Source organism: Vombatus ursinus, unplaced genomic scaffold, assembly GCF_900497805.2.
Source record: "Vombatus ursinus unplaced genomic scaffold, bare-nosed wombat genome assembly UNPS02014801.1, whole genome shotgun sequence".
Lineage (NCBI taxonomy): Eukaryota > Metazoa > Chordata > Mammalia > Diprotodontia > Vombatidae > Vombatus > Vombatus ursinus.
Genome location: NW_020954579.1, coordinates 24,170,687 through 24,189,034, shown reverse-complemented (window position 1 = coordinate 24,189,034; position 18,348 = coordinate 24,170,687). Strand labels below are relative to the sequence as shown.

At 37.0% G+C, this 18,348-nt stretch overlaps 1 protein-coding gene across 3 annotated transcripts in view; it reads left to right on the top strand.

Moving 5' to 3' along the window:
• The window catches only part of PRKAR1A (protein kinase cAMP-dependent type I regulatory subunit alpha), a 29,399-nt gene extending 11,144 nt beyond the window's left edge, over window positions 1-18,255 (top strand). For all 3 annotated transcript variants that reach the window (XM_027872833.1, XM_027872832.1, XM_027872834.1), the window contains exons 3-11: window positions 919-1,089; window positions 2,470-2,561; window positions 3,294-3,355; window positions 5,635-5,681; window positions 6,181-6,339; window positions 6,667-6,727; window positions 10,554-10,675; window positions 11,429-11,510; window positions 12,501-18,255. In XM_027872833.1, the coding sequence (XP_027728634.1) occupies window positions 919-1,089; window positions 2,470-2,561; window positions 3,294-3,355; window positions 5,635-5,681; window positions 6,181-6,339; window positions 6,667-6,727; window positions 10,554-10,675; window positions 11,429-11,510; window positions 12,501-12,673 (969 nt within the window). In that variant the 3' untranslated portion in view covers window positions 12,674-18,255. The remainder of the gene's footprint in view (window positions 1-918; window positions 1,090-2,469; window positions 2,562-3,293; window positions 3,356-5,634; window positions 5,682-6,180; window positions 6,340-6,666; window positions 6,728-10,553; window positions 10,676-11,428; window positions 11,511-12,500) is intronic.
• The last annotated feature ends 93 nt before the right edge of the window (window positions 18,256-18,348 follow it).

The following is an 18,348-nucleotide window of genomic DNA, read 5'->3' as shown; positions in this document are numbered from 1 at the left end:
GGTCAAGGAGTATGTGCCTTGTATATATCTATATAGTAACTTTTTGGGTATAATTTCTAATTGCTTCCCAGAGTGACTGTACCAGTTAACAAGTCCACTAACAGTATTATTATTAGTATGCCTATTTTCTTCAGACCCTCCAACACTTGGAATTTGCTTTTTTTGTCATCTGTGCCTATCTGATGGTTGTGAGATAGAACCTCAGAGTTGCTCTAATTTGTTTTTCTCTAATTATTAGTGATTTGTAGCATTTTTTCATGTAGTTGTTAATAACTTGGATTTCTTAATTTGAAAATTGCCTATTTATATATCCTTTTGATCATTTGTCTATTGGGGAATGGCTCTTGTTCTCATAAATTGCAGTACAGTAACTCATGATTATATTGGTGGTTGCTAAATCAGTAAGAAAGGTTAAATTATGTTCAGCATATCTTATTTAAGGTAGCAGAAAATGTATGATATAGTTTGCTTTCTTTTTATCACAGTGCTTAGCAGAGTACCTGAAACGCAGTAGATACTTAAATGCCTGTTGATTTGATTAAAAAAAATTGTTAAAGTGAAAAATATTTTGTGCCTCTTTGGTAAGTTTCAGTTATCTGAAAAATTCACCTAATGTAGAAACTTCCATTCCCAAAAGATGCTGCCTAATTACCTAATTGTCATTAGTAAAGTTGATTAAAAGAAATTGGACTAGAAATATAACACTTAATCACATTTGAGAAAGAGTGCTGAATTTTAGGAGTATTTCTTATGGAACTTCTCAATATCCCTTTTTCTCCCCTCTGGGTTTAACTCTTTTCCCTTCTTTATTAGTAATAGAGGAAAAATAGGGTGATTTAAATAAAATATTAGTTTTCTACCAAGGATGATCATGTGCTCTGAACATATCTCTTTTATCTCTCCTTTTTACCCATCTAGGAGGAAACAAAACAGCTCCAGACTCTGCAGAAAGCAAGTGCCCATTCTGAATCAAGGGAAGAAGAAATTTCTCCTCCACCTCCCAATCCAGTGGTTAAGGGTCGGAGGCGAAGGGGGGCTATCAGTGCAGAGGTGTATACTGAGGAAGATGCTGCATCATATGTTAGAAAGGTAATTCTGCTCCTGTTTATGTGCAAGGCCATCCAAAAGATAGAGTCTACTCTGTCTCAGACCTTGAGAATAAGGATAGATTAGCAAATTAGAAAATCTCACACCCCCATCCTCCTCAAGACACACACACACACACACACACACACACACACAGACACACAGACACACAGACACACACCCCCAAACTGGTCCCAAGGCCAATGAAATACCATTTGTTGAACCCACAAAGGTAAGAGACCCACTTAAAAATTTGAGGAATGTTCTTGAAGCTCAAATAATAGTCATCTCATGATTGTTGATAAATAGATATCCTACTTTGATTAAGCAGAAACTTGAAATTCACTATACTCTCTGTGTTGTAATACTCTTTTGTAAAATCTTGTCATCAGATGTTTTACAGGCTGCAAATAAAAGACCACAAATAACCCATTGATATTTTTATACCGTTGGTTGCAGTTGGAATTTGAGTCTTTTCCTACTTCAAAGCATATTGTCTTACAGAAGAGGAAAGCATGTACTCCTCTCTTTTATTAGATTAGAATCATATTTAAAGCTGGAAGGTACTTTGGAGGTCATCTAGTCCAACCTCCTCATTTTGCAGATGGGGACAGTAAGGCCCAGAAGGGTTAAGTGACTTGCAGGATGACACAGGTAGTAAATGATAGGCAAGATTTAAATCCAGACCCCCTGACATGTTCCATGATTGTTATGACATGTTCCATGATTGTTAACCCTTTCTCCTAAATCTGCCAACTTTATTTCTCTCTGTACTTCAGTCAATTATCTTACTCTTTCTGTAGGAATAGTACCATGTCTGCTTTTTTAAAAAAATGACTTTTCCTTGCTCACAGATTCCTAACTACCAATACTGTTAGTATTCCCAACTTTCAGAAAGTAGCTTTCATCAACTAGCTTGAGGCACATTCCTCATGCACTTTACAAAGACAAGTTGCTTCATTTCTTTTTGTTTTGTTTTGTTCTTTTATTATCATTATTATTTTTTCAGCCAAAGACGAGGTTTATTAAAGATCAGCCATATTGGCCAGACGCTTAAGGAATCTAGGCATTTGTATCTCTAATGCAAGCAGGCCAGATCTTAAGAATCTGAGCCCTTTGCTATATGAGAATCTGAGCCAAGTTGTTTCATTTCTTAAATTTAAACTGGAAACCAGCCTTGCCTGACTGTTAAATGGATTAATCATTAGTATTTGTTATTTGCTGTGAGAATCACAATTGTTGGAAGACTATCATAGTAAAAATTTGAAACAGCATTTCAGTGTTCATAATTTGGTTTGGTATTAAGTTGGAATACAGATTGCAAAATGTATATCATGTTTGTTTTAGCAATTGTGACACTAGATTTAAAATTTTTTTTCCTAGGTTATTCCAAAAGATTACAAGACTATGGCTGCTTTAGCTAAAGCCATTGAGAAGAACGTATTGTTCTCACATCTTGATGACAATGAGAGAAGGTAGGTTTTGGTTTGCCTTGCAGTTTTAGTATTCAGTTTAAAATAACAAGCATTTAAAAAACATCTACTACGATCTAGGCACCGTAAAGAGCTTACTTTCAGTTGGGGGAGGAGGGGAACAGCATGTACAAATACACGCAAATACAAAGTAATTTTTGGAATGGGGAGCACAGTTTTAATGATGAAAGGCAGTTTACTAGCAATAGAAATGGAGTTCCAAAGGGTAAAATGGAAGAATAAAGAAGAGTAGGATAGAGTTACTAGTGGAGGGATGAGATTGACTTTGACAGTAGGGAAATTAATCCATCTGGTTGCAAGTCCTACCTGGCAGTAAAGGTAGGAATTGATGGTATTCTGGGACTAAGCTGGTTATAAAGTGATAAGGCATTTCTGAGGTACTCTTCGCTGGGTCACTTCTGCGCTTAGACCCCCTGAATTGTTCAATAGATTATCTCCTCTGAGGTATGTTAGGAGAGTGATGCTCAGAGATGTCTTTTTTCCTGGACTAGTATGATTTTGTCATTTCTTTTGGTGAGTTGCCATATTTATTCTTTGTAGTTAAAATCTTAAGAAACGGGGTAAATGTTATTATAGATAGAACTTTTATCCCTTTGATGGCGGCCGAGGTTAAAATATCCAGCAACTTTAATCTCTTTATTCAAGTTTTCATATCCTTAGATAGAGGCATATTTTGAAATATAACGTAAGAAGAAGTGCTTCTCTCCATTGCAGTGATATTTTTGATGCCATGTTCCCGGCCTCCTTTATTGCTGGAGAGACTGTAATTCAACAAGGTAAGGACCACCATTTCCATGACATTTTTTTTTTAAATCAGAAGAAAATAATCTAGTTCTTTTTTTTTTTAAACCATTCCATTTCTTTCTCATATTTTTGCTAATTTTCCCATTTTATTAACCAGTCAACAAACATTTATTAAGCACCTATTCTGTCCCATGATACAAAGACAAAAATGAAACAGGCCTTGCCCTCAAGAACATTATACTTTTCTATTATTTTGGTAGTTGACAACATACGTCTGTGTATGTATGTACACAAAATATATATAAAAGAAAAGTACAATTTTTGAGGGCAGTGTGGTCTCAGGAGTTGGAGGGAAGAGGCTAAAGTAGGAGATTTGCACTTGAGCTAAAGTTTGAGGGAAATTAGGTATTTTAGGAGGCATAGGGAGTTTTTACTGGCCTAAAGGACATCCTGTGCAAATGTATGTAGATGAGAAGTTGTGTGAAGAATATTAAGAAGGCCAGTTTGGCTTAGCTATAGTGCGTGAAGGGGAGTGATGTATAATAAGCCTGGAAAAGTAAATTGAGGCTAGATTGTGAAAGTCTTTTAAGTGTCAAGTAGAGGAGTTTGTATTTATTCTATGGATAATAAGGAGCCATTAGAGTTTATAGGTGTGGTTAATTATAAATCAAAGGAAGTGACATGGTTACTCTATCAGGTATTATGTTAGGTGCCATAGATATGAAAACAAAAAATGGAACTCTTCTCAAGGAGCTTTTTTTTTTTTTTAAGAGGGAGACAACATGTACATATATGAGTGTATACGTAATGAACATAGAATACGGAATATTTTTTGTGAAGAGTGGACAAGAGGCCAGTTTGGTCACGACTTTAGGGGAGTAATGCACAATGAAACTAGAAATACAGTTTGGAGCCAAGTTGGGAAGCATTTGAAAAACTGAACAGAATCATAGATGCATAGAATTTGAGAGTTGGAAAGGACCTCATTTAGTCCAGGCCAGTATGAAAAGGAATTCCCCTAATATAATATAACTGACAAATGATTGTCTAGTCTCTTCTTGAACTCCAAGGAGATGGAACCCATCATCTCTCAGGGCAACCCGTTTTACTTTGGGACAGCTGTAATTGTTAGGAAGCTTTTCCTTACAAGCCTACATTGGCCTCTTTGCAATTTCCACGTATTGTTCCTGGTTCTGTCCTTTGAGGCAAAACAGAACAAGTCTAATCTTTCTGCCACGTCACAGCCCTTCACATACTTAAAGACAGGTGTCATAAAGACAGGTGTCATCTCCTCACCTAACTCTGAGCTTTCTTTTCACCTGATTCTCATATGAAATGAACTCAAGGACTTTTATCATCCTGGTTGTCCCCACGGTACCTTCTCCAGATAGATTAAACCTTGGTACCAGGACTGAACACAATACTCCAGGTGAAATCTAACCGGTTCAGTAAATGGGGATTATTCCTGAAATCTGTGTCTTTCTTAATACTATCCAAGATGGTGTTAGCTTTTTTGGTTACCATTATTGTGATAGTCCAGGGAAGGATCTGATCTGGAATGATGGCCGTGAAAGTGGAGAAAAGGGAATGAATACGAGATATGTTATAGAGGTAGAATCAAAAAGACTTGACACCTGATTGGATGTGGAGGGTGAAGGAAAGTAAGAAATTTGAAGATGACTTGGAGCTTTTAATCTCGAGTGATTTGAAGGCTGGCAGTGTCCATGATGGACAATAGGGTATTAAAAAAAGAGAGATGATGGATTTGGAAGGGAATGAACTCTGGTGTGGGCATATTGAATTTGAGATACCTTTGGGACATCTAGTTTAAAACGTCCAGTAGGCAGTGGGTAATGTGAGACGGGAGCTCTCTAGAGGGACTGGAGCTAGACATATACATCTGGGAATCATCTGTGTAGAGATGCTAATTGACCTCATAGGAACTAATGAGGTCACCAAGAGAGAGCCTGGAGAGGAGAAGGGAACCCTTTGCGGTTACGGAATATATTGACGCAGGGTAAGGGTTATCAAGAGTGGTGCAACAAAGGAGACTTAAGAAGAACTATTAAACAAGTAGGAGAAACACCAAGAAGGGGGAGAGTATCCAAGAAGTGAGAGAGTTCAATAGTGTCACATGTTGCAGAGGTCAAGAAAAATGAGTCAATTTGTGCCTTCTAAGGACTTTTATCAAAGGACTGGTCTCTGTACCATTTGACACACTACCGTTGTCCCATTCATGAATTTTTTTTCTATGTATTTCATGAATATGCTTTTGTCTGAAATGGTTTTAATATAGTCTTCTCTCTTTTAGGTGATGAAGGAGATAATTTCTATGTGATTGATCAAGGAGAGATGGATGTAAGATATAAAAGTATTTTGATCAATTTTTAAGTCACAAATGTAATGCCGTTTCATTGTCTTCAAGCAATAGGAAATACTATTGCTAATAGCCAAAGAACAAAGTATTTTATTCCTTCTGTCTCAGAAGTTAGTAAAACTGGTATTTATTCATACCCTTTTCTAAATAGTTTGATGAGCTAGGTGAGCTTTTTGGAGAATTGGGTGGAGGTGCTCATTATTTCTGTTTTGTGATTAAATACTGGTTCTGAATTCATCTCTAAGTTAATTTTCTTTGCCCTTCTTCCCTGCCCCTGTAAATGGCCCTTATTAGATAAATAAAATACATAGCTAAAACAGTGTAAGCTCTAAATTCTTTGCTCTGATTTCTAAGCGTTTGTGTATTTGATATCCTGAAATAAAAGTACAGAATTGCAAACCTTTGAAGATAGCTGATTTTAATTCTCTGTCTATACATATTTTTCCAGAAACAATTCAGTCATGTTTTTTGGCTTTTTAGGTCTATGTCAATAATGAATGGGCAACCAGTGTTGGAGAAGGAGGGAGCTTCGGAGAACTTGCCTTGATTTATGGAACACCTAGAGCGGCAACTGTGAAAGCAAAGACAAATGTGAAATTATGGGGCATTGACCGAGACAGCTATAGGAGAATCCTTATGGTAAGAAATCAGCTAGATTTCTCATCTGCTTGCAATTTCACCATATCGTGGTGTTAGGAAATTTCTTGTGGCCATGTCTGGTTGTCAACTTAAGATCTCGATACTTCTGTTCCCTGCCACTCGTTTATAGATCTATGTGTAGGAGATCTTTGCAGTTACCTAGATGTTTCCAAGAAGCCTTAGCAAAGACTGTTCGGTATTCAGTACATTTTTAAAAATGACTTACTGAATTATTTTCCTACATGAAGCTTCATTTTTGTTTTTTTTACAGCACTGAGTAGCAATTAAACATTTATATTGAATTTCAGTTTCTCTTTCCTTTTGCAGGGAAGCACATTGAGAAAGCGTAAGATGTATGAGGAATTCCTCAGTAAAGTTTCTATTTTAGGTGAGTTGGTGGGCCATGAATATTGAAATTATGTTACTGAATTGTTAATGATACTTTGGTATAAAGTATAAGAGTATAAATATTTTGCTGTTGACATAATTATCATTGGCACTTTCATCTTGAGTGCTTTATAAACATCCCTTTACTACTAGTAATTGTGATGTGTGGAGTTTCCACCTGATAGAAGTCTTTGACTTAGATATCAGTGACTTTACAATTCACCAGTTTTCTTTCCAGCAATTATTTATATATTTTAAAAATTTTTTTAAACAATTTTTATTTAAAGTTTTGAATTCCAAATTCCCTCTTTTCCTCCTTCCTCTCACCCTTCCCTGAGATAGTAAGCAATCAGATATAGGTTATACATGTGCAATTATGTAAAACATTTCCATATTATTCCTTTTGTACTGAGAGACTCGAATAAAAAGAAAAAAATGAAAAAGTGAAAAATTGCATGAATTTTTCAAAAATTGAATACTCTGTATTCAAACAATATCAGTTCTTTCTCTGGAGGCAGGTAGTATGCTTTTCATCATTAGTCCTTTGGGGTTGTCGTGATCATTGTATTGCTGAGAATAACTTAAGGCATTCACAATTCTTCATCAAAGAGTATTGCTGTTACTATGTATAATTTTCTCCTGGTTCTGTTCACTTCACTATGCATCAGTCAGTTCATGTAAGTCTTTCCAGGTTTTTCTGAAATTATCCTGCTTGTCATTTCTTACAGCACAATAATATTCCATTACAATCATATGCCACAGTTTGTTTAGCCATTCTTCACTTGATGGGCATCCTTTTGATTTCCAATTCTTAGCCACCACAAAAAGACCAATAATTATTTATTAAGCACAATGTTAACTGTGTAAGGCAGTGGTGGTAATTTGAAATTTGGGTAAGACATGGTCACTGTCTTTATGGAGCTTCTAATTTAGTGGTGATACAGGACATGAACACTGGTAATTGTAAGATGTATGTGAGGTCCAAGGTTGATTTGGCTGGAGATGAATCCTGGAAGACATTTGAGATGGGCTTATTCCCCTAAAGATGGATAGGAATTCAGCAGATGGAACATAGTGCCATATAGTAGAAAGCATGTTGAATTTAGCATCAGGAGACCAGACCATTCAAATCCCACCTTTAATACTACCTTTGACCTTGGGCAAGTCACTTAACCTCTCAGGGCCTCTGTTCCTCATCTGTATAGGGAAAGGATTAGATTAGATAGTGTCTAAGGTTCTTTATAATTCTGAATCTTTAATTCAGTGACATGTGGTCATTAGGCTCTTAGGACATTCCAGGCATTGGGAACAGCCTGCGCAAAGGTATAGAGGTAGGAAGGCATGGACATTTTTGGAGGGCAAAGATTGTTTAGTAAGGAGTTAGTAATATGAAATCATGCTGGAAGGGTAGGGTGGTACTAGATTACAGAGGGCCTTAAATGTTGAGCAGAGTAGTTTGGACTTTACACAGCTATTGATAGGGAGTTACTGAAGATTTCTGAGCAGACAAGTATCATGACCAAATTTATGCATAACAAAGATTATTCTGGCAGCAGAATAAACAATCAATTTTGACAGATCATCATGGAGGCAAAAGAACTTTTTAGGAGGCTGTGACAAGATGGGTGAAAGCAGTAATGGAGGCATATACTAAAGGTGGTAGCATTGGGAATAGAAGATAAACTAAATGTGTATTTCTAAAATAGAATCAAAGAACTTCAAACTGATTAGATATAAGCAGGTGAGAGCACAGAATCAGCGATAACTCTAAGGTTATTATGGTGGGGAGTTGGTACAGAAATATTGAAGTTAGTTGGAAGAAGTGTTTGTGGTAGAAAAGATAAGCTTGCTTTTGGACATAGTGAGTTTGAGGTGCTGGCGAGATATCCAGGGAGGCAGAAAGTAAGGGAGCTCAGTAGAGAAGTGAAAATGAATGAGAGAAAAAGGGTAGAGGAGAGAGGGAGGAAGAACATGGCAAGGCAGATTGATTGACTGCTTGACAATTTTGGATGTAGTTGTTGAAACCACAGGTGTGAATGAGCTTGCCAAAGAAAGAGTGTGAAGAAAAAAGAGGTCCACAGACAGATCCTTGAGGGACGTCTACAATAGTGAAGGAATGAACAGAGATCTAAATGAAAAAAGCCGGGAGAGTATATAGTTGAAAGGGATGCACAACAATGTTAAAAACTGAAAAAAAATCAAGGTATTGGATATATGTAAGGGAAGCTCCTGAGTGGGAAGTCATTGACTACCTTTGAGACAGTAGTTGTGAATAGGGGATTGACAATTAAATTGTAAGGTATTGAGAAGACTGGATGGTGAAGTAAAGGTGAGACATGAAGTATAGATGACATTTTCAATAACATAATAGCTTGAGTGAACCTTTAGCTTCACAATATCCTATTCCCTTCTTTTACATGATAGCTGAGGGTATATTTATCAGTCCCTTCTCTCTTTGCTTTTAGGTGTAAAATCCTGTGTGAAATACCAGGCACGCCACAGAGTATGTGTCACCTGTGATGCTCATCACAGAACACCCTTGGGAAAGAAAGAGACTTCCAGCTATAGCTCTCTAGAGCATTTGCTGCCTTTTTCATTTTGTTCACAGTCTGCTTTTCTGCTCTTGACTGTGCTTCTGTTAGCTGTCAGATATGAGGGACAATCATAACTCAAAAAAATGCTTTGTTTATTGGTTTCTTTCCTGTTAGAACACTCATGGCTCATTCTTTTGGTTCTGCAGAAACACATGTGAAAGGAGTACAAAAGTGTATAGTAAGATATATGTGCCTACCAGTAAGATTTAGTTAAAGTCTTATAACAATCCTTCTGAAGCAGCTGTCTCCTTTTTTTCCCTTGAAGGTAGGAATCAGATCAGTAAGGGACAGAGCCTGTGAAGAAATATGATCAAAGGAATCATTTTGTTCTTGAATTTATCCCTGCTTTCCTCCCCCATTATAGTTTTGCAACCAGGCTTGGAGGGAAATTTGACATCAAGTTGTGAGACATGATTAGATTATGTGTCTTAAAAACAATCCAGTGGATAGATGATGGCACAACATGGGGTGGAGAGGAAGATTCTGAGTCAAAAACTAATATTGAGAAATTTGGGACAGGAACTTTTTCCTTGATGGAGTACAGCAGCAGGTATGGCAGACTTATTAGCTAGAAATAAAAGACTATAGGGAGGGTAGGTTGTGGAAGAAACCTGATGACATTTTAAATGCCCTATTTCTACAACTCAGAAAAGTGACAGAAAAATATCTATAATCCCCAAAGTAGTAGTGACTGAGCTGGTTTAATTGTCTTTTGGGGCTTCTCCCTCTTTTGACGTTAGGTGTTTCATAATTATTCTCGACTACCATTTAAGGGTCCCAGGTACAGGACAATATTTATTTCAAATGATATATTTACTATTTAAGAAGATTAATTGAGGTTTCAACCTCTGAAATGACTAAATTAAAATTTAATGTAAAACAAATTAGTAAGAAACACATGAGTGTTGTTGCAGGCAGTTCTTTATAAGGGAATTGGCAAAATTTGGATCAAATTTTATGTCATTGGTGTTTTACAATGAATTGAACCTATGAAATAATTAGTAATGACACTAGTCGTTTTGGGGCCTGTGGTCTTTCACAGCTGAATTGCACAGCTGTTTTTAACTGAAGCCTTTTAGATGTACCTGAAGTTAATTTAGGGCAAGTAATTTCCTGAAATGAGGATCTAAGGGCCGAGGGATACTTCGTGATTGAATGATGTCACCTTCATGGCAGTGGGAGGAGAAGCATCACCAAATAATGCAAAGGAACCTTTTTCATTTTGTCTTCCAGAGTCTCTGGACAAATGGGAGCGTCTCACAGTAGCTGATGCATTGGAACCTGTTCAGTTTGAAGATGGGCAGAAGATTGTAGTGCAAGGAGAGCCAGGAGACGAGTTCTTCATTATCTTAGAGGTAAGTAAAGGTTACTTACCAAGGGTAGGAAAAGAAACCTAAACTTGGTACTTTAATAAATACTTAGACGAGGAAAATAACACACATGAAATCTGGACCATTGGTATTCATTGAGTTTAAGTTCTGAAGATACCTGCTGGTCTATCAAAGGTATTCAGTACCTTTTGAGGGCTGTTTTGTTTGGTACCCTGGCTAAAAGCTATTGCTCAGATGAATTCAGCTGCTGAGACAGAAATGCAGTCAGGGCACTCCCTAGACTGTGAAGTAAGAGATAAGCTCTCAGATCCACCCAGATTAATTGTTGTCATGCTAGCTAAACAGAGTTCTATCACTGAACATATTTTGTGAATAAACTAATGAGTACACTTAGGAGTGTCAGTGTACATATTAGCACTGTTTGAGCGGCAAGTCATTACAATGAAGAAATGGATTTCAGGATATTTTCTAGAACAGATCATTTATATGTTCATGAAATTGTGAAGTAAAGGAACACAACACTTAGATCCAAGGGGTTTGTAGAAACCCCTGGATCACTGGTTCTGTTACACATTGCGGGAAGTAACGCTACCATAAGAGGGCAGTGAAGGCACTTGTTAAGTAATTGAAAAAACTCATGATTTTCTCACAGTAAAAACTAGTAGATTTGAAATGATCAGAGAATATATTTTGCTGAGATGCTGAAATTGCACAAAAAGCCTGAAAGATTTTGTCAGTTGTAACATTGGTAAAAGTGTTGTGCTGGTTTTATTGTAGGGTTCAGCTGCTGTGCTTCAGCGTAGGTCGGAGAATGAAGAATTTGTTGAAGTGGGAAGATTGGGGCCCTCTGATTATTTTGGTATGTGATTAGTTCATAATCTATCTGTACTTCACCTTTCCACGAGAAGCTATAACCTTCCATTGGGGCTTTTCTTCTCTGATGCCTGCAAGAGGAGCAGCTTTTGCTACAGATTTTCTTGACTTTCAGGAAAGCAGGACAAGACTTGAGGGTTCTTGTTCTAGACCACTTTGGTAAATAAGTTACATAAACAGGAACTGTCTGATACTAGGATAGTTGCCTTCTGTTCCTTTTTTTTTTCAGCTGTAATTAATAAATGATTGACATATGTTCGTTAGTAGCTAGGTGGTACAGTGGATAGAGTGCTAGACTTGGAGTAAGGAAGACCTAAGTTCAGATCTGGCTGCAGACACTTTCTAGGTATGTAACTCTGGGCAAGTCACTTAACCTCTGCCTCAGTTTCCTCAACTGTAAAATGGGGATAATAATAGCATCTATCTCACAGGTTTGTTATGAGGATCAAATGAGATGATGTTTGTAAGAAACCCTTAGCACAGTGCCTTGGGCACACTGTAATGCTTATTACATGCCTTCCTCCTTCTAATTGTTCTGTTTCTCGCTATAATCAGCAGAGAGGCTGGATGAATGGCTAACTTTGGAGCCAGGAAGACCTGGCTTTAAGACCTGCCTCCCAACACATGCTAGCTCTGTGATTCTGAACACTAACACTAAAAATTGCCTAGAAGGTTCTGACCTTCATTGTTAGAGGGAGTTTCTCACTGACAGCTTCCTAGACTAATGAAATCATAGGCTCATTCCTATTCCTAGTTTAGCAGTAATCTCCTAGGATAGGAGTTCTTATCATAGATTCTTTCTCAGAGTGTTTTTAAATACATAAAATACATAGGCCTTAGAAAGGAAACCAAATACATTGAAATGTAGTTATCAAAGTCTTTAAAGAACAAGGTCATGGACCCTGGCCTAGGAGAAGGCTGATGTTCGAAGTGGTTGATGTTAACCTGCTCTCATTTTCTCTTTTCTTCCTTCCAGGTGAAATTGCACTTTTGATGAATCGTCCACGAGCTGCCACAGTGGTTGCTCGTGGCCCCTTGAAATGTGTTAAACTGGACCGACCCCGATTTGAGCGTGTTCTCGGTCCCTGCTCAGACATCCTCAAACGCAACATCCAGCAGTACAACAGCTTTGTATCACTGTCTGTCTGAAAGGTGGCTCCCCCTGCTTGAGCCCATACTTCACCAGTCCTTTCCTCATTTGCAGCACCACATGGCCATTGTCATTGTGGCTTCCTGTCTGTTTATGTAAAAAAAAGAGAAAACAGTTGCTTTCATTGCACCATTTTTAATTTAGAGCATTAGTTGACGTGCTCTGTGTCCAGTTAAATAAATAGAGTTATATGGAGACATTGCTGTTACTGCTTCTCTTTGTGCAGTGTTAGTGTCCAACTTTTGGCAGTGAGTGCCATGCTTTTTGGTGAGGGCAGATCCCAGCACCAAATGAATTGCCATAGAGTAAGAATATAACAGTGGAAAAATTTTTAAAAATGAAACATTTCCAATTATTATAAGCATATTTTATGTGCTCATAATCTGCTGTTTTTCATTAAACAAATGACTCCTTACTGAGCTTCTCTAAAGATTAAAAAATGCATGGGTACTCATTCTCAGTGCAATGGAGAGGCATTTGCTTATAGTCAATTGGTAGTTTAGTGATAGCTGGAAATGTGCCCATTGTCTGCTGGTTTTCAAATGATTTAATATGTTTGGTTTGTTAAAAACCTCCACATTTTTTGATTGTCATGCTTAATTGCTTCTGTTCACACTAGATACTGATGTAACTTCCCTAATTTATAGAAAAAGCTTTTCTGCTTGACATGTTTTCAACTGCCATTAGCAACTTTTCAGCCCGATTCCAAATCTTAGAAGCAAAAACTGGACTAATGTTTAACTACATTTGTCCAATGATTCACAAATTATAGAATGAATCCTTTATTTACGCAGTTAGTGCCAAATATTAAGTGTCAGGCATTGGACTCAGTAAAAGAATTTGAGATAGATATTCTCTCTGTTCTCACCTTGTAGCCTTTGCTTCTTGCATATCCTTCATTTGACTTCTGTATAAAGTTCTCTGCCTGATTCCAGGAGATGGGTTTAATTGGGAGTGTATACATGTGGAAAACCTGTCACCATGGATTAACGGAGGTGCAGTTGTCTAATGTGGGAACTGTGAGGTGGATCAAGTGTGGTGTCAGGTACCTTTTCTTGTCCCTAAAAATGCATATGATTTAATTTTTTTTCTCCGGTGTTAACCAGAAGTAATGCTAGGTTGGGAGCATGTGTGTTTGTTTTTAAGTTTATGTAAAATGCCATGTCAGGCTTCCTTTCCCTTTCCACCTAAAGTTCTGTGACAATTTTTATTTTAAGTAAAACTTTTCTGAGTCTTTAATATATTTCAATATTTACCAGCTTTGTTACATTATTCTAAGTATGTCAATGATTCTCAGCAGTTTTTTTAAACAAAATTTCAGTTTCATAATGTAAGCAATTTTAAGGTTTCCTTTTCGTTGTAATCTTATAGAGGGAAGTTCAACCTGGGAGTAAGAGCAAGCATTCTTGTGTTTGTACGCAGGAGGCTTTAATAATGCTTTCTGTTTTTTCCTGGGTGTTTACAATGGTCATGGTGTATTTTGTTCTAAAATTTAAGTGGTTTTCAGACTGTTGGTTGTAAAATTTATTTCTAAGGTATGAGCCTTGGGAAGGTAAAAAGTCACCATGTATAAATCTGCTTTTCAAAAGAATGTCGAGTGAAGGTTTCTACTGCTTACCTTCATGTATGAGTATCTTTTTTTTTTTCCAATTTAAAAAATTATTTTTTTTATCTGTATCTAGATTTTTCTTCTTACATTAGTTACTGTAAAGACTGATCCATATCAACGTGTCAGAAGTGTACCTAAATGAGTTTAGAATGCCACAGAAATGCACACTTTCCAGTATATATTTGTATAGATCTATATACATGTAGCTTTACCTGTTCAGATAAATATAATAATGCTTGCATCCTAATTAGGTTTCCCTGCTGAATCTTTTAACTTGCGGTTTATACTCCTTTTGTAGGTTTACCTAAAAGATTTTAAGATAAGCTAAGTCTAGGTTAAATATTAATCAGTGCTAGCATTGTGTGCAGTTTAAATACGTGTGAGAAACCACAATTGGCATAGTTACTGTAGCTAACATTCAGGCCTTTAGAACTCATTTTTTAAAAGCTCCATTTAGCTACAGCCCTAGAAAGCAAACAGCAGATGACCAGTGGACCATTTTTGTATTGTTACCTATCAATCTGTATACTTTATATCCTAATATATTCTATTGCTTTTGTTAAAGATTGTCCTAATGGCAGATTAAGCAAATAAAAATGATTTAAATTATTAAATATAATCATATTCCCCCCCTTCAATAATAATCTTTTATCCAAGCAAACAGAAATGATTATAATTAGAAGTTAATTAGGGGTAGGACTGTGTTAATATACTAAGAAGAATTTAATTTCAGAGAGACCCATTTCAGTCTTTACCAACCAAAGAATGGATCTGAAATATATTTTGATGATAAATTTGCTGCAAGAGAGTACTGTGCCTGTCAGTCTTGGCAGACTACATTAATCATAGCATCTTAAAGCTGGAAAGGGACCTCCAGAGCAGAAACAGTTTTTTCCACTCTGAAGGCAAAACGTTTGAGCTTTTTTCCCTAGACTTTTTTAGGAAAAACTAGAACCGAAACAATAGTTCCTGAGTCAGCATATTAATTTAGTGTAATTACAGCTTGACACATTGCTTAGCTTTATATTTATCTTCACTCTAGCTTTGCTTCCAGTTGGTCACTCTTCAGATGTCTGACCGTAGGCAGAAGGCTTATCGTGTGTTAATATACACAGCAGTTTAGTTCATGTGAATGTATTTATCTATCCTCCCATGTAATGGAACTTAAGACTAGTATATTCAGATGTTGTCAAGAAAGATTTTTTTCATTATGTTGCTTTCCAAGGCAAACAGCTTAAACATGTTCAGTATTGTTTTGGGGGCCATGGACAAAATAGATACAGCCAAAAGAGAATCCAACTCAACAGCAGTTTCTTTGGGTGGATCCCTAGTTATATGTGCCCTTTGCCAAAGCGGAGCGCTAAAATGATAGCTCATGTTGGAGCTTTTCTTCTCCAGGGCAGAGTCTGTGTCTTACTCCCTTTTGTATCCCCCATGGTGCCTTCCATATAGTAGGAGCTCAGTAAATATTTATTGAATTTTCACCAACATCATATTGCTATAGTTTTCTTGACATGATTTTGTGATTTTAAACTGAATTTTAAAAACAGAAACATTTTTACCCCAAACTGTAAATTTATAACTAAAAGTGCTGTTTCTTCCCATTTTTCCCAGGATTGCGTAATATATGGAGTACCCTCAGAATCAGAAAGGCCTGGATTTAAGTCCCACCTCTAATAAATATTGCCCATGTGCCCCTCAATAAGTCTTTTAAGACTAAATTACAGTGCAGTGGCCTATTTGTATTGGTAACGTGAATTAGTTCCCTACACCAATGAAATCACAGGTCTGGACCAAAAAAAAATTCCCAATAGAATTCCCAATATTCTAGATGAATTAAAGTGACACTGAGGAATGCATGTCTAGATAGCTCCTTATTACACTCCCCAAAACTTGTGTCATAAAAGTTGTTGAAGTCTGTAGACCTGAGGATAAGAAGGTGATTTGGGTTTCTTTTTTCCTCCTATCACAGAATATTTTCCATGAGAACCAGCTTTGATATACATACATAGCTAAAATTGTTTTCTTGACTTCAGGTCTGTGACCTTATTGTTAGCCTACCCTAAAATTAAACCACTAATAAATCCAACTCAATTCATCTTGCAAAGCAATTCCTACCTGTTCATTTTTTTTTTAGAAAGCTTAAATAACTTTCTGAGTTAAGCAACAAAAAGCTACCACTAGATGGAGAACTTTAATTTTTGTTAACTATTTTTGTTCCTCAAGCTCCTTTGAACTTAACAAGTTGTACCCTTCAACCTTATATTTGGAGAAAGCTGAAACTAATTTTCATTCTTCCCCCTACATGGTCCTGTTTGGTATTGGCAGGAAGACCATGAAGAAGGTTTTATTTAGAGAAGGAAATGTGTTAATTCACAGGAAGTTAAGCAGGAGTTTGTCGACCAGAAATCACTCAAAATGCACATGTTGGAAGTTAGTTCTAAGATTGGCACTTTTGGTTTTCTGGTATTTTTGACGAATGAAAGCAAAAGCCCACCTCATTCCCTTTGAATTTTGGTCAGAAAATGTATTGGAATATCAAGGATGAAGAAAAAGGTGTCCAGTACCCTGTGCAGCCAAATTTAAATTCTTAGCTCAACTTACCATTTTCTGGACCACCTCCAGTGCTTCTAATTGGATTTTGTGAGTCCAGAGACAAAAGGGGGGGGGGGGGAATGCAGGATTGGGGAAAAAAAATTCTTCCCCTTTCTGAAAACATTAAAATGTTAGTTGATTAAGGTTGTCGTACTGCCTCTGTTCTGCCCCATCTCTCTCCTTGCAGAGGCAACAAACTGTCTTTTGGTGCTTCAAAACTAGCCAAATTTGTAATATTTGTGTATTTGTAGCAGTTAAGTGACTCATTTTAAGGCTGTAATAGGGCCGTGCTAGTCTGAGGTTCTACCACTGTGACCCCTCAGCTGAAGAGTAGCTTCTATCCCTTGAACCTGGACCTTTCCTGTACCTGTTTAGTATTTCTTCTGATTGTCCTGTTTCCTAAAGCATGCAGATGAGATAAATAGGAATGATGGCTAATGAACTAGGAAGCCTTGTGCAGAACAGTAATATCTCAAATTCTCAGAATGAAGCTATTTTAAAATTAATGTGGCTAGAGTAAAAATAAAAGAAACCTTGATGAATAGCATGAAGCAGTATTGTGACAGACTCCTAAGTTGTGTGTGCAGGGAAAAAAGTACCCCCTCACACACCTTGTTTTGACAGTTGAAGGTAATGGCTCACACTGGACAGGAAAACCCTTTAAGCATCTGGAATCATCCTACCATACTTTCTTAATAGCCTGTCAAAACAGGAAAAGAATTTGTTAGTCTCATTTGTCAAGTGATGACACTTTAGGATAGATGTCAGTGTGGTACTTAAACTAAGTAATTGCATTTTAGGTCTTTATTTCTGGAATGAGACTAACCCCTGTTAAAAGAATTTCAGACTTCAGAAAGTGGGTAGAGAGGTATTTAGGAAATCACAGTATGTGTATTTGTGTTTCCGGCCCGCCCTGAAGATAAACTCAATTTAGATCATTAGGATGGTTGGGGGGACATGATCAATTAGTCTCTCTGAGGAGAATTTTAGGGACTAAGTCATCTATGGCTAATAAAAATCTTCTACTGGGAGCTGCTAGGGACAGAGGAACATATAATCCACCACTGTCTTCTAGCAGACTCAACCTTTCCCTGTTTGTGCCTGGGTTAGCTCCCTTTCTTTCCTTCTTGTATCCCAAGGCTCTCATACATATTTTGTCTTGTGGAATATTCAGCATTAAATACTGTCTAAAATAATGTACTTTTCCCTTTTCTGATGTCCAGAAAGATTCTTACTGTATTTTAAACCTACCTCACAGGGTTGTTGTGAGGTTAAATGTATGTGATGCTATTTGCAAACTTTAAAGCTCTCTCTATAACTGTTGTTATCTCTGCCTCTGCTAACAAAGCTTCTGATAAAGTGTGTCTTTGGAATGCATTGAGAGGTATCACTGTATTTCAATTGAGCTCTAATGGTGGGAAGGAGGGTAAAGAACCTGAAGTCTTATTCTAGTTGGATGGCTCCACTTTG